The 16593-nt window shown below is 55.9% G+C and overlaps 1 protein-coding gene across 1 annotated transcript; it reads right to left on the bottom strand.

Moving 5' to 3' along the window:
• Positions 1-15396: 15396 nt before the first annotated feature.
• Positions 15397-16112, bottom strand: LOC100196899 (uncharacterized; the record flags this gene model as incomplete). Its single annotated transcript, NM_001143747.1, is given in 2 exon segments — positions 15397-15862; positions 15962-16112. A coding segment is annotated over 1 exon segment (357 nt). The 5' UTR covers positions 15813-15862; positions 15962-16112.
• Between the last annotated feature and the right edge of the window lie 481 nt (positions 16113-16593).

The following is a 16593-nucleotide window of genomic DNA, read 5'->3' as shown; positions in this document are numbered from 1 at the left end:
AACTTCTTCCCTGTATAAAGGGGACCATTCAGTAAGCACGCTCCAGCTGGTCCTCGGTCGCTAAGTCGCGTTCCATCATAAAGTCGCACTTGGCATTTGGGTGGGTGCGGGGAGGGGGCCAGGGCAGGCTGAGATAAGGTCTGAGCACTGGGCTGGGGGCCCTGGTGCAAGTATTCTAAGAACTGAGCCTCAGTTTTCCGATGCATAAAACGGGTATATATAACACCCCCAAGAATGAGACTTGTTGGAGGAAGCTGCACACGGTCCACCACCCCGGGTGGCCGGACTGAGAAGGTGAATAAGAGTACTTAATGGCGCAGCTCCAACTTGCCCTCCTTAGAGAAGGCTACCACCACCACCAAGACAAAATGTACGGCCTGTTCCCTCCTAGGGACCTCCTCCCTCGCCAGCCCCCAAGAACCCCACTGCCCTCTCCACCGCCCTACCGGGCTGCGGGCCGCCTGGCGGCCTCCAGGTGGCGCTGGAAACGCGCCTGCCACGCCAAGCTGGGAGGGGCTGGAGGTATCCTTGGGAAGAGGGGCGCTCGGGAGGCCACCCCAGGCCCACGGAGAAGCCCTTTGGATACCCACCCTCTGACCCCGCTAGAAGTACTGCTTTCAAAAAATGCAAAATAAGAGTAAATACACATATGTATTTATGTGGTCAATTTACAACGGAACAGGCCTCATCGTGAATTGGGGTCTGGAGCCGCTGACAGATAATTGATAAGGATGCTTTTCGAAACAGGGCGGTTTAAATAGGGCCTGGAAAGGTGAGTAGGATGTGGAGTGGAGGGGAGGGCGAATTCTAGGCTGGAAGGTGGGACTGGTTCCAACAAGTACAGAATTTTTACAGGAGTTCATTTCCCGGTAAGAGGGTGGAATTTCGCAAGTGGAGTCTAATGGGGGTGGATGATGGTCTAGCCTCACCCAGCTTGGGACTGGCCACGGTTTGTCTCAGACTGGCCTCGGGGACATGGAAGGTGGTGACCCATCAGCGTGGTATCCTGGCGCCACTGGCATTGCACTCTGATGAACAGATACTGAGAAGTCACCCTGGGGACACAACCAGCCGGTCTTCCCCCAACCGCACATCATCCGTAGCTCTCCAGGGCCCTTGAGACAAAATCTGGGGCCTCAGCTTGAAACTGTCTGCCAACGGCCACTGGACATTTCCTGGCAGATGGAGACCAGGAACTGGGTCTGTGGGGTGCCGGACCAGGGGCAGCCTCCCAGCTTATTGGGTCAGAAAGGCATAGAAAGGGACTTTCCTGGTGGCCCAGTGGCTAAGACTCCATGCCCTCTCAATGCAGAGGCCCGAGGTTCGATCCCTGTTGGGGAGCTGGATCCCACATGCTGCAACTAAGAGGTCCTGCATGCCGAAACTAAGGATTAGTGTGGCCATGAGAGAAGGACAGGCATAGATGAGGAGGTCTTAGCACAGGTGCTAGGGCAGGCCGGCAGCGACTCTGGCCTCGGAGTAGTGTGTGTAGGGGGGTGGTGAGCACTGAGAAAGAACCAGGCCTTGACCGCTGCCCACCACCCCCCCCCCACACCGTGCGCAGACTTGATCAAGGTCAGGAGGTAGAATGGCCCTGTGCTGGTAGGCAGGTGTCAAAGTATGATTTCCAAAAAGCTAAGATCATGACTCTCATACAATTAGAAAATGAACATTTGTGAAAGATTTCCTTCAACTCACTGATGAGGGAACAGTAAGGTGGTAACATCGACACAAAGAGCATTTGTGGACCTGGGGTTTATATAGTCACTTAAAAAAAATACTAGGAGATTCCTAAATTCCTGGCTTCCCTAGTGGCCCAGTGGTAAAGAATTGGCCTGCCAGTATCGGCAGGAGACATGGGTTCGATCCCTGGTCTGGGAGGATTCCACACACCCCGGAGCAGCTAGCCTCGTAGGTACCACTACTGATCCTGGACCGTAGAGCCCGGAGGGGCAGCTACTGATGGCCCTGCACCTAGAGTCTGTGCTCTGCAAAGAGAAGCCACCCTAATGGGAAGGTCAGGCCCCGCAACCAGAGAGTAGCCCCCAGTCTCTGCAACTAGGGAAAAGCCCGTGCAACAATATGCAAATACATTTTAAAAAAAGATTCCAAAATTTGATTTCACAAACCACCGAAACATGACTAGCGTCCTAGGAGTAACCTTTGGTGTTATCTTTTGTCTCAGACACAAATCTACAAGTTAACCTGTAACTTCACCAAGTTTGAGCCCTTATGATTAAAAGTAAATAGCAAGGCAAACAGAAGTTTGCTAGAGAATCAGTTAACCCTCGGGTGGGCTCCTTACACACAACGCAGTCCTGCTCCGAGCCTCATTTTTAGGTCTCAGATAATCTTTCCGCCACAGGAGAGATGGGTACTCAGCTGGGCCCTGGCACATACCAACACTGGGAACAGTTTTCACTCTTTCTTGCCTCAGTTTCCTTAACCAAAGGGTTGGACCACATCTTCTTGCTCTGACAATCTCCTCCATCCCCCAAGATTGATTTTACCTTCCAAATATATACCCAAGACCCCCACTCCAGTCCATTCCCACCTGTACAGTAGCCCCAGTTCAGTTTAGTTCAGTCGCTATCATGTCCGACTCTTTGTGACCCCATGGACTGCAGCACTTCCCTGTCCATCACCAACTCTCGGAGCTTGCTCAAACTCATGTCCATCGAGTCGGTGATGCCAAACGATCATCTCATCCTCTGTTGTCCCCTTTGCCTCCTGCCTTCAGGCTTTCCCAGCATCAGGGTCTTTTCAGTCAGATCTTCACATCAGGTGGCCAAAGTATTGGAGTTTCAGCTTTAGCATCAGTCCTTCCAATGAATATTCAGTACTGATTTCCTTTAGGATGGGCTGGTTGGATCTCTCTGCAGTCCAAGGGACTCTCAAGAGTTAAATAGCCCCACTCTGGTCCAAATGTCTTAGGGACCCCGGGAAGGTAGTGATGATTGAGTTCAGAAGGACTTGAAGCAGCCATAGTCTCCAGCTCCTCCAAGGTGCTGTGTGATTTCAGGGCAATTTGGCCCCTCTCTGGGCTTCCAAGTTTCCAGTGGGGCAGAGGGCAGGGTTGAGGTGGACCTGTGGTTGCTTCTGCCTGCTGTTGGGAATTTGGGAATACCCCTCCCCAACCCACCTCCCCCTTTCAACTGGATGCCATTCAACTGAAATGGATTCAGCCCCTGGGGAAGAAAGAACTGATAAGCAACTAGTGGTCAAGAGCTTGGAAAGGACTTGTGATCTCCTAAGAGAATAAGATTCCCAGGTGGCTCATTGGGAAAGAATCTGCCTGCCAGTGAAGGAGATATGGGTTCAGTGGGTTCAATCCTTGGATAGGGAAGATCCCCTGGAGGAGGAAATGGCTCCAGTATCACACACATCTAGCACAATCAGCACTCAAAAAGGATTCAGGAAAGCCCCAATTCTGGTCCTAGTTTTGCCACTGCTCTCCTGAGTGAACTGAGGACATTAGCCACTGTGACCCTCAGTCTCCCTACCTGTAAAATGAGAATTAATTATCTCCCCAGGGTTGATGGGCTAACATGTCAGTGAACATCTTCACATTGCAAGAAATGGAAAATCCCAATGCATCTTTTCTAGAACAGCAAATATGGCTTCCGTAGCCATCTAGAGGTAATGGGATGTCAGGGATGGTATGATCGGGGCTCTGGCTCAACTTCTGACTCTCTAAGCATTGTCTTCTCCCCTGTGGGTCAGCTCTGCCTACAGGATGGCCAAATGCTTGCTGCAGGTCCAAGTGGCACATCCATAGGGCACAGTGACTTGGGGCAGATGGCAGTGCTCTGGGCCAGGGTGCCAAGCGTACCCTGGGGTCGCTCCACATTGAGCAACTGAAGTCGGGCCCATCCCTGAAGCAATGACTGTGGATGGGGAGGTCACCGGGTGGCCCCGGGCTCAGGAATCTAGAGGAAGAGCAGAGTGGAAAGAAAACCTGTGCGCGGCGCATGCATGCTTAGTCCTGTCACGGACTGTCGCCGCCAGGCTTCACTCTCCATGGGATGATCCCGACAAGAATCCTGGAGTAGGTTGCCATTTCCTTTTCCCGAGATCTTCCTGACCCAGGGATCTACCCGGGTCTCCTGCATTGCAGGCAGATTCTTTACCATCTGAGCCACCAAGAAAACCCTCGGCTGTCCTTAAAAAGAAGGGGAGGGTTGGATGTGGGGTAGGAGCCCTGGGAAGCATAGTGGAGGCGGAAAGGAGAGACTGACAAGGAAATCTTCAGGCGGGTTGAGGATGCGGCCATCCACCCAGCCTTGGGGTCTGTCTGGTTGGGAAGGGGCTGCAGTAGCTGAGGTGTGGAGGGTGGAGGACGGAAGGGGCTTTGGATGAGGGTGCTGCTGGAGGGGGGACTCCGGAAACCACACCCAAAAGGAAGGCGGTCAGGCCCTGCCAGGAGCCTCCAAGCTCCCCGCACCTCCAGCTGCGCGAACTGCCGCCTCCGCCAGCAGGAAGCGAGCAGGGGAGGGGAGGCTGTGTGCGGAAGGGGCTGGGAAGGGCGGTCCCGGGACTCGGCCGGGGCGGGAAGCGATCTGGAAGCGGGAGTTGCCAAGGGAGGAAGGACCCGGGGCGGGGGGCGGGGTGAGGGACGCGGGGTCCCCTAGGGTGGGCAGGGACTGTCTCCGCAGCACCTCACGGACCCGGGGGCGCCCCCTTCCTAGTCGCGCCCAGAGTCGGGGGCTCCCCCATCGCCTGCGGCGGCGCCTCTGCTCACCCTGATCCCACCGCTGGATCCCAGGTCCCCTTCCCCCCCGCACTGCCCCCTCTCCTGGACCCTCCTTTTCCCCGGGGGCGCCCTGCGGCCTCAGCAGGACCCCCAAAGGACCCTCAACTACGGCCCCAGGCAGGAGCCCCGCCCCGTTTCCCTCATGGCCACGCCCACGCCCCGGCCACGGCCTCGCCATTGGCTTCCCAGAGCTGCGGCCTCCCCGGATTGGTCCGTCTTCGCTAGGCCACGCCCCCTCCCGCACAAAGACAGGGGCCGGCTCAGCCCATCCCCACCGCAAGACCCCAAGGAATTTGGGGGGCTGGGTCCCCAGGCTCCGAGCCCAGCCTCACCCTGATCTCGGCGGCCCGCATGAGTCACACCCTAGGTGTTGTAATAATAACTGCGGTCGAGGTTGTTGTGAACCTCAGATGTGCAGACTTGGGGGTTCCACCTTGGGGAAAACCTGGGTCTCCTTACCCAGACCTCGCACCCCCTCAGCCCCCAAGCCTGGCTCCGTCCCCGCCTAGGAGCTTACCCTCTAAGCCCCGTCCTTCTGCTGTTTCGTCCCGTTGTGCTGGGGTGGGGATGGGTGGACTCAGTGATCACCGGTTACTTGATTATGAAGCGGATACGATTGAGGAAACTGAAGTTCAGAGAGGGTAGGTCACCTGCCTCAAGTCACACAGCAGTCAAGAGTAGCCAGGGAATAATAATGAGGTGTGGGAAGAGAGGGAGAAGCCTGTGGATGGTGTGATCATCTGTGCTTCCTCCCCACATACCTAAGACTCAGCAGTTAAGTCACCAGGAGGGTCTTCAGGATGAGACAAGGATGACCACAGCCAGGCAGGCAGCCTGCAGGCTGGAGGAGGCAGTTATATTTTATTTGCTTTTTAGGGTCAGAACACGAGCCATTTTAATGCAGCTCTCGGAAGAACTCCAGGTTCTTTGGACACAACTTTCTTTTCTTTTCGTTGGCTGAGCCAACACAGCCTATGGGGGTCTTAGTTCCCCTCCCCTCTATGTGTCAAATCTGCGCCTTCTGCAGTGGGAGCACAGAGTCGGAACCACTGGACTGCCAGGGAAGTCCTAGAATTTTATTTTTTTATCAGTGATTTACTTGCTCCCAAGGAATAGCACCATCCAGCTGATACATAAGGCAAGCCATAAACGCAAATCACATATGTAATTTTAGATTTTTTTGTCTGGAGAAGGGGATTTTAATAAGGAAACTTGGCAGTGGTGTCTAGAGAGCATGTACAGGCTTTGTTCCCACCTCAAGGCAATGGCACCCCACTCCAGTACTCTTGCCTGGAAAATCCCATGAAGGAAGGAGCCTGGTAGGCTGCAGTTCATGGGGTCGCTAGGAGTCCGGCACGACTGAGCAACTTCACTTTCACTTTTCACTTTCATGCATTGGAGAAGGAAATGGCAGCCCACTCCAGTGTTCTTGCCTGGAGAATCCCAGGGACAGTGGAGCCTGGTGGGCTGCCGTCTATGGGGTTGCACAGAGTCGGACACGACTGAAGCGACTTAGCAGCAGCAGCAGCTACCTCCCAGGCAAGTTTAATCTCCTTGAAACTTGCCTTATCTGTAAAATGGGATGATAAGCCCTGAGGATGAGAAGAAACCCTGCCCGGTGCCAGGCACATTCTCGGGGTTGGGTGTGCAGTATCTGCGGGACTGTGAAGAGTGAGGGCCCAGAGTCCACAGAACGCCAGTGGGAATCCTGGAGGAGCAGCTGCCTCGGCTCAAGAGTTCCGAGGGAGCAGCTGATGGGGCCTGTGGGTCTCAGGCTATGGGACTGCTGGAGCCAGGAGGGCAGGGCGGGGTGAGTGTCCAGGCTGCCCCAGGAAGGATGGGTGTGGGGGGACATTCAGGGCATGCCAGGCAGGGACAGACGGCATGGAGCCTCCCTGTGCCCAGCAGGGACCAGCAGAGGGTGTGGGTGGGCGTCAGGACCTCAGACTTCCTGAAAGCACCTTAAACTCTTTCAGAGCCCTAGGTACTCCTGTAGTTCTGGGTGAGGTGAGGCGGGTGGTGGGAACACTGGCCAGGACCCTTAGGTTCAGGCTGGACGCATGTGGCATATCTCCAGGGGAGGGGTCAGGGCTGTCCCTGTGTCCCCAGCCCATGGGTGGCCTTGTTCTCCTGGAGGACCCTCCTCCTGTTTTCTCTGCTTCCCTGGCTTGTCTCCAGGGCCTCTCCATGCTCTCTCCTGAACACAAAAATCCAAATCCCCTGGCACCTCCACGGTCAATGCAGGGCATAGTCACCACTCTGCCACCCAGCTTCAGGCCCCCACTCCTGCACACCCCACATGGGAGCCGTGGAAGCCCACTGTGCTCTGCCACGGCCAGTGGCTTTAGGACTCATTTGTTCCAGAAGGGAAATGAAAGAAGGGCCAAAGGGGAGAGGAAGGAAGATGTCTTCTCTTTTTCTCGCTGTAACTGGAAAACTCCTAAGTGTGCACTTTTTAAAAATTATTTATTTATTTATTTATTATTGGCTGCTCTGGGTCTTCATTTCTGCCCAGGCTTTTCTCTAGCTGGAGCGAGCGGGGGCTACTTGCTAGCTGTGGTGTGTGGGCTGCTCCCTGTGGGGGCTTCTCTTGTTGCCAAGCTCGGGCTCTAGGGCGCACAGGCTTCAGCAATTGCGGCTCGTGGGCTCAGTAGTTGTGGTTTCCGGGCTCTAGAGCACTGCCTCCGTAGTTGGGGCCCACAGGCTTAGCTGCTCTGTGGCAGATGGGATCGTTCTGGACCAGGGATCGAACTTGTGTCTCCTGTACTGGCAGGTGGATTCTTTACCAGTGTGCTACCAGGGAATCCCCAAGTGTGCGGTTTTTAAGGGACACAATTCCTTTCCGTTTAACGTGAGGCAGAGTCCTCCCCACTCATCGTCAGGTGGACCTGCTGCCCTGGGAGGGGGCCTGGGGCTTCCAGGAGCAGCTTTGGGTCGGAGTCTGGTGGGGAAGCTGGACAGGGCACTGGGGGAGGGAGGTGGGAGGGGGTGGCAGGGGCCTCTGGGCGTCTCCTCTTGCTTTTCTTCCAGGACAATGGCTGCCAGCAGAGGGAGATAAGGGGCTTGATTGGGTCCCGGTGGAATCACAGCCTCCTGCTGCTGCCTGGAGGAGGAGAGCTTCCCCGAGGATGCCCCGCCCCCAGCCTCCAGGGCCTCTGATCCCCGTCACTCTGCACCTTCACTGAAGGGCCCTGTCCTGAGTCCCGGACTCAGTCACTCAAGGACAATGTCTTTCTGTCTTTCCTTCCATCTTCCCCCACCCCCTTTCTCTGTCTTTCTTCAAATGCAGAGTGCATCTACCTTCAGTCTGCATCCGTGGAGAAGTTTGTCTGGCCAGGATGGGTGGGGGTCGTCTAGGTGCAGCTCAGCCAAGCGGAGGTGGGCCAGATGGCTTAGTCTGGAGGGGAAAGAGAACCTAAACTTTCTCAGTAACTCTTATACTGATTATATATTGAAATAGCCATATCTGGGGCATACTCCTGGGTTAAATCGGAGAAGGCAACGGCACCCCACTCCAGTACTCTTGCCTGGAAAATCCCATGGACGGAGGAGCCTGGTGGGCTGCAGTCCATGGGGTCGCAAAGAGTCGGACACGACTGAGCGACTTCACTTTCACTTTTCACTTTCATGCATTGGAGAAGTACATGGCAACCCACTCCAGTGTTCTTGGCTGGAGAATCCCAGGGACAGGGGAGCCTGGTGGGTTGCCATATATGGGGTCACACAGAGTCGGACACGACTGAAGCGACTTAGCAGCATGGGTTAAATAGGGCTTCCCTGGTGGCTCAGAGGTTAAAGCGTCCGCCTCCAATGCGGGAGACCTGGGTTCGATCCCTGGGTCGGGAAGATCCCCTGGAGAAGGAAATGGTAACCCACTCCAGTATTCTTGCCTGGAGAATCCCATGGATGGAGAAGCCTGGTGGGCTACAGTCCACGGGGTCACAAAGAGTCGGAGATGACTGAGCAACTTCACTATACTAAACACTTCACTATACGTGGGTTGAATGGGGCTTCCCTTGGTGGCTCAGGCCCCGCTCCAGCATTCTGGCCTGGAGAATCCCATGGACTGTATGTATGGTCCACAGGGTCACAAAGAGTCGGACACTACTGAGGGGCTTCCACTTCATGGGTTAAATAAAACACTATTAAAATCAATTTCCTGGGTTTATTTTTACCATTTTAAGGAGCTACTGGAACATTTAAACTTACATCTGTGACTGATACAGAACATTTCCAGCTCCCAGAAGCCTCCTGGAGTGCCCCCTGGCCAGCACCTCCCCGACTGCTTTGACTGTTCTTGAACTTGATAAAAGGAGTCACTCTTTCCTATCTGTGGGGTCCTCCATGGACTACCCAAGTGGTGCTAGTGGTAAAGAACCCACCTGCCAATGCAGGAGACGTTAATATGTGGGTTCGATCCCTGGGTTGGGAAGATCCCCTAGAGGAGGCATCCCACTCCAGTATTCTTGTCTGGAGAATCCCATGGACAGAGCACCCTGGCAGGCTACAGACCATGGGGTCACAGAGAGGCAAAGAGTCGGACACAACATGCACACACGGGGAACTGAGCAAACCAGACTCTGGACAGGGCCGCCACAACAGCCGGGTCCCTGCCTTGGGCAGCTCGCAAATGGTGGGAATGATGCCGGGGAGTCCAGTCCGAGGGGCTGCACCTGAGCGAGGCCCACATCTGGACTGGGCTGGCTCAAACTGTGACCCTCACCTGCAAATTCATGTCCACCCGGAACCGCAGAATGTGACCTTGTGTGCAAGTAGGGTCTTTGCAGGAGTCATTAGTTAAGGATCTCGGGTGAGATGATCCTGGGATGTGGGTGTTTTTATACGAGAAGGGGAAAGGGAGGGGACGTCCCTGGTGGTCCAGCGGCTAAGGCTCCGTGTTCCCAGTGCAGGGGGCCTGGGTTCAGTCCCTGGTCAGGGAACTAGATCCCACATGCCTGCAACTAAGAGTTTGCCGCAACTAAAGATCCTGCCAGCCTCAACTAAGACCCAGTAGAGCCAAATAAATATGTATACAAATAGATATTAAGAAAGAGAGAGAAAGGAGAGGGAGATGAGATTGGGGGACCCAGAGAGACACCAGGAGGGAGGTCCTGTGAAGACCGAGGCCAAGGACACCTGGGCCCACCAGGGCCGGAAAAAGCGGGCAGGAGTGCCGCCTGGAGCCTCGCACAGCCTGCAGGCACCTCGATTTCTGCCGTCTGGCCTCCAGAACTGTGAGAGAATAAATTTCTGCTGTTTCAAGCCAGCTGCAGCCCCAGGAAACCCTGCACGGAGCCTGTGGGGGCCCTTGGAGCAGCTTTCGGGAACAGAGGGGAAACTGAGGCTCCGGGAGGGCAAGCGAGTGAGGTCTCCACACAGAGCACAGGTTTGGGACCCACCCTGACTAGCTGGGCATCAAGTCCCTGCCCCTCTCTGAGCCCCAGCTTCCTTTTCGTTGAAGGGCTCTGCTGAAGGTGGACAGAGGCTCTGCGTAGGGCTGGGGGGCACCAGGGATGGCAGGGAGGGGTCCCCTATGAGCTTGACTTCTTGGCGACACAGATGCTGCAAGAATCTGCCGTCAGCAGCGCCCCAGGTGCCCAGAGGCAGCGGTTTCTAAGGCATTCCTTGGTCAGGATTTTTGCCTTGCACAAGTTTTATCAGAAAATCCGTAACGAGGCCAGAGATCAGGCTGGGGACACTGCAGTCCTGCGGCCACCGCAGGACGCGGCCAGAGCTGCCGGAAGGGAAGTGGACCCTGCGGGCATTTCCCCGCCTCTGCACCCCACACTCCACCTTCCCTTCAGCTGCCTTCCGGCCTCACGGGGTGGGGGCGGGAGTGGTGGGAGTCCAGGACAGGGGAGGAGTCGGTGGGAGGAACTGTGGGGTCCCCTGCAGTGTGGAGAGGCTGGGGCTGGGGGAGCCTGGATTTGGGGGGCTTGTGATCCCCCCACCCGGGGCCTGCCTGGGCCTGCTGGTGCTGTACCCTCCCAGCCCCTCAGATGGTGGCAAAGTTCTTCCCCCCAAAACAGAAACTGCTTTCTGAGTACATCTGCTCGGTCCTCGTGATCCTCAGGATGTGGGGCTCCTTCCCTCCATCTTCCCCCAGGCGTCAACAGAAGCACTCCCACTCAAACCTTTCATGGCTCCCCAGTGCCCTCAGGATAAACCCTGAGCACCTACCTGCAGGGGCCAGCCTCTCCCACACCCTATCCCCTCCCCTGCACCCCAGACTGAGCCCCAACTGGACCCTGAACTCCTCGATCCCTGCTGCCTCCCATGGACAAGTATCTTTTTCAGAATATTCCCTGATAACCCTGTGAGGTGGGTGGTATTGTACCCATTTCACAGAGGACAATGCTGAGGCTCCAGCGAGAAAGTATGTTACAGGATGAGCGAGGCCCTGCACCCCAGTGGCCGCAGCTGCCCATGGCCCCACTTGGATGCTGTTGTCCCACCTGTGTGCTGGCCTCTAGTTCTATTCTTGGCCGTGCTTCATGTGGAATATTAGTTCCCCTGGTTCAGTTGCTAAGTCGTGCCTGACTCTGCGACGCCACGGACTGCAGCACCCCAGGCTCCCCTGTCCTTCACTGTCTCCCAGAGTTTGCTCAAACTCATGTGCACTGAGTCGGTGATGCCATCTAAACATCTTGACTTCTGCGCCTCCTTCTCCTCCTGCCCTCAATCTTTCCCTACCTGAACCCACACTTCCTGCTGCAGAAGCATGGAGTCTTAACCACTGGACTGCCGGGGAAGTCCCAAGTATCCGAATTTCATCCCTTTTTAAGGATGAATCCTATTTCATTGTAAGGATGAGTCTCACTGTGTTCACTACTCGCCTGTCAGTGAACACTTGGGCTCCTTCCACTTTTTGGCTACTGTGAATAAATGCTGCTGTGAACACAGGTGTGCAAATGTCTGTTCAGAGCCCTGCCTTCAGTTCTTCCGGGCTTTTACCCAGAAGTCGAATTGCTGCACTGAATGGTCTTTCTCTCTCAATGGGCGTGGATTTGGAGAGAAATGTTAGCTTGGCTAAGAGAAATGAAGGAGGGTCTGTGGGAGGGCCTGGGAAAAGTTTTCTTCCGTTTACAAAAGCAGCCCTCTACCTACAGCTGCTGGAGTCAGGGAGTCTGGAGTCTGTGAATGTGCATGAGAACACAATCACATCCTGATGGTCAGCGACTGAATTCAGCATTTCCCTCCTTTATGGGGGTGAGCAGCAAACTCCAGGAGGCCCTGTGGGTTTGCCACCTAGGCTTTCAGAACATACTACATCTATTGCAGAAATTCCAGAATGTCATTTGGACTCAGATAACGGTATTCTAAAGTCTACCCCTAGTTACTATTTAATGTATTAAAAGGAGGCACGTATTAGCACTTCACCATTAAACAACAGGGTTGACAATATAATGCAATTGGTTTCCTTTGTAATCCCATGTATTTTGTCTCATATGCTTAAAAACATGACACTGAGAAGGCGTTTGTCAAAAACCTGGCTTAGATAACACTGGGGAAATGTGATGTCCGGAGCCCTGGTAGCCATTCTGTGACTCTGAGGGGCTTAACCAGAGGGTAAAGCTGACTCAGGATGGCAGTGTGAGGACTACGGGAAGTTCCAGGGTCCTTTCCCAGTTATTATCAGAATTAAGCAACCCAGGAAACTCCCCTCTTCAGGGCTTCTTATATCTTACCATAAATACTGGCCTTGTTATTTAGCCAGTTGAGTCCTTTTTTAAATTTTTTTCTTTTTTCACTGCACCATGGTGGCTTGTTGGGGGCTAAGTTCCCCAACCAGCAGTTCAACCCGGGCCACAGCAGTGAAAGCCCAGAATCCTAACCACTAGACCAGTGGGAAATTCCCAGTTTTCTTTTCTTCTTCTTTTTTTTTTTTTTTGGCCTTGAAGATTTCATGACCGAAGAGGGGTGTGTCCTAAAGAGTCCTGGAAGGGCCTAGTGAAAACTGGGCCTGCACAGAGCCTTGTGTGAATTAGAAGGATGTGCTCCTCTAGGGGGATAAAACATACCCTGACCAGGGGCTTTGACCATTGGCAAAGAGAACAACCTCTTTTCCTTCAGGCTGACACGGCTTGTCTAGGGGGCCTTGAGCTGGCTGTCCCCCAACCTCAGCCTTTGTGCAGCTGTACACGGAGGCCCTGGGAGAAGACCCCAGTGGTGGAGAGCTGGTGGGCTTCGTGGAGGGCAGCGCCTGCAGAATTCAGACTCCCAGGCACTCTTGAGGGGGAGCCTCAGGCCGCATCCCTGCTGGCAACTCCCCGCCCCTGCCCTTCCCTTCCCGCAAACTGCCTTGCAGCTGTGCTCCTCACTCAGGCCCCAAGACTGCCCTCGTCCCCATCCCAGGACCCCCACCATACCCCGGACCCTTGTAAAGGGTCCTGGACAGGCAGTGGGTCGGGCAGAGAGGGGCTATTAGGACCCCTGAGCCAGGCAGGTAGTGGAAGATTCCCCCCTCCCCGTAGGAGGGTTCAGAATTCCCCAGACGTCCTGAAAGGCCATGTAGGCCCCACTCCGGCTCTTTCTGGGAAGCAGTGGGAGGGCCAGGGACTGGGTGCCCACTTACAGAACCATCGGGGTCTGGAGTCTGGGAGGGTCCGCAGGCCAGGGGAGCACTGAGCTGAGAGAGGCCCGGGCTGCAGGGAGAGTGAGCGAGGGTGCAGGCTGTGGTCTAGGCCTCCAGCCCTCCTGCCTCTGGGTCCCTCCATGATGCCCGGGGCTGCCTGGCAGCTGACGGGCCTCAGGGGTGCGTTTGTCAGGGGTGTGTGCAGGGCCTGACAGGGGCACCGCAGCCGTGGCACTGGGGAGGGCGGGGGACGAGGGCGGAAGAGCCAAGGCACCCCGACACCTGGCCAAGGCACTGGACACCTGCCGCCTCGTCTGCTGACCCCTGGGACATCACTCCAAGCCCCAGACTCTGTTCTGGCTTCCCAGGAGGGCTGCCCCAGAAGTGCCCGGACCTGCCTTTTTGACATGTAGATGAAGCACAGTGAAGCAACATGCAAGGTTCCTTGGTGACCCGAGCCTCAGGCTCCCTTATCAGACAGAGCAGATTCCAGAACACTTCCCTCGCTGCCAAAGATGCCTGCTCTGACCCCTGGGATGCCTGGACCTGTGTGAACAGTGTCAGAGTTCCTCTCCACCCCTGAGCGCTCAGGGAAGGAGCCAGGAGCCTCCCCAGAGGAAGTGGGGGACGTTTGAGGTGGGTCTTTCCCATAAGCAGGGGGCTTGGCAGGTGGAGAAGAGAGACAGGAGGAGAGGGAGGCAGGAGACTTGAACAGAGTGGTGGGCCCCCCGAGGGCTCCGAGCACTGGGAGTGGGGAGACGGCCAGCTTCGCCCTGGAGGCAGCCGCCGGGCCCCCCGGCTGGATGGACCGGAGGCAACAGGGGTGGGGATCGAGGCTGCTGTCCCCGTGGAGGTGCTTGTTGCTCTTTCGCTCCCCAGCAGCAGAAAGCAATCAGAGGTGCTTCCCTGGTGACTCAGTGGATAAGAGTCCATCTGCCAACGCAGGAGACACAGGTTCTATTCCCGGTCTCGGAAGACCCCACATGCTGGGGAGCAACTAGGCTCACGGGCCACAACTATTGAACCTGTGCGATCTAGAGCCTGTGCTCTGCAAGGGAACCAACTGCAATGAGAAGCCCACACCCCACAGGAGAGTAGTCCCTCTCGCTGCAACTACAGAAAAATCCGTGTAGCAATGAAGAGCCAGCTTACCCGGAAAAAAAAAAAAGTCAGCATCATGCTCAGAGCCCACTAGGAGAGTCAGCATCATGCTCAGAGCCCACTAGGAGAGGGAGGCGAGGTGACCGTGGTGCCCCTGGACTTATGGACGCGGTGTAGCAAGGGTTCCATGCAGTTTCAGGGAGGACAGATGATCAGGCCACTCAGCAGACGGGCCTGAGGCCAGGTTTCAGGGGCGCCGGCGGAGGGGTTAGGGGAGCCCTGGAGGGTGGGCACAGGCTGTCGGAAGTAGGAGTGGGGCAGCAGCCAGGTGTGGGGGGGAGGCTGAGGCCTGGCGCGGCCGGGGAAGCGGCCCTGCTCCTGGCAAGGATGTCTTGGCAGGAGACAGCTTCTGCCCAGGATGCTAATGCCCTCTTAATTAGCCAGGCCCTTGCCAAGCTCACTCCTCCACAGCCTCACTTTGCAAAGCACACTCGGGCCTCAGAACCCGTCCAGCACCTGCCATACCTCGGACGGATGGGCCAGGTGCGGCCTCTGAGCTGCCCGCTGAGGCCAGTCCAGGCTTTCCCCTCGGGGTGTCATCGTCCAGATGACAGAAATAGAAATGCTTTGCAGGGACACGTGTTCAGAAAGACACGGGGAGGTCAGCCTGTGGACCTTTGCTCCAGCTGACCTGGCTCCACTCTGCTGAATTCCTATTCACCCAGCCTGGCCACTGCTTCCTCCTGGGGGCCCTCCTAGATTTCACAGTGAACTCTGAGATTCCCCACTCCCCAGGACAGCGTACCGCGTGGGTCAGGCCCTGGGCACCCCACCTCGGGTTTGGTTCCTGATTTACATAGGTTACAGGTTAGGACCAGGAAGCGGGTATTACAAACCTCTTGTCACATCCGACAAGATAATCAATACTCCGTTGTAAAGCAAGTATCCTTCAGTTAATAATAAATTAAAAAAAAGAAAAATCTGACAAGAGCCACGGCCTGGGCCCCTGAGAACTGCGTGTCCCTGCTAAAAGCTGACACCGAGCCTCTCTGTCCTGCCTAGTCCAGGCCTCCTTTTGCCGACTGGTAACGTGAGGGCCCTGAGCCCAGATCGGCAGAGGCGTTCCTGCAGACGGGGTGATGGGTGACGGTTGGTGCTGCCCTCCTTGGCTCTGACTCGCCGGTGCTGGGGGTGTAGCCCATGGCCCTGGAAGGCACAGCTGTCCGAGTCCCGCCCCGGAATCGCTTCCTCCCACTGAGGGCACCCGAGAGGGAGGCAGGCCGTACCAGGCTGCCTCGAGGGGCCACAGGGTGGAACAACAAAGACGTCATTCACGGGCTTGGGTCCTGAGGCGGGCGTCCACGCGGGCTGGGCCGTGGACATCTGTGTGTCTGCAATGCGGATGGCACTTCTAGGCCCAGGGCCCCACTCACCTTGTTCAGAGAGAAGGGAGGGTGAGGCTTGGAGAGCATGGGGACCCCCCCAACCCTGAATGATGCTGGCAGGAAACTCCCAGGACGTCACAGCCTGACCTCTTGCTGACGCGGAACTGAAGCTTCAGGGGTTGTGATCTGCCCAGTGCTGCCCCCAAGACCTCCATCCCTGGTCCCTGGACCACAGTCAGGACCTCGGGTAGGGCCCAGGCCTCGAAAGCCGGCAACACCCTGGGCAGGCGTGATGAGAGGTTTCTAGCATCTCGTGGGGATCCCGGGAGGCAAGGAGAGGGTGTGAGACTGCAGAGCTGGTGCGAAAGGGAGAGCCCCAGGAAGGAAGGAGGGGCAGGGCGGGAGACAGCCTGAGGCCTGATTTGACCCCTCCCAGCTTCGTGATTCGCTTGTGTGCTTGTTCCTCGCTAAGACTAATTTTTTAAAATGGAGGTAAAGATCACATAACATAAAATTAACTGTTTTAAAGCACGTGATTCTGGGACTTCCCTGGCGCTCCAGTGGCTAAGACTCTGTGCTTCCACTCCAGGGGCCATGGATTTGATCCCTGGTCGGGGAACTAAGATCCCACATGTTGCGAGGCGCAGCCAATAAATAAATAAAAATTTAATAATAATAATAAGAAAAAAAGCATACAGTCATTGTGGCCTTTTGTTGTTGTTGAGGTTGAGTCATGTCCGACTCTTTTGCAAACCCTGTGGACGGCAGCCCACCAGGTT

Source organism: Bos taurus, chromosome 25, assembly GCF_002263795.3.
Source record: "Bos taurus isolate L1 Dominette 01449 registration number 42190680 breed Hereford chromosome 25, ARS-UCD2.0, whole genome shotgun sequence".
NCBI classification, from domain to species: domain Eukaryota; kingdom Metazoa; phylum Chordata; class Mammalia; order Artiodactyla; family Bovidae; genus Bos; species Bos taurus.
This window is presented reverse-complemented; position numbering and strand designations above follow the sequence as displayed.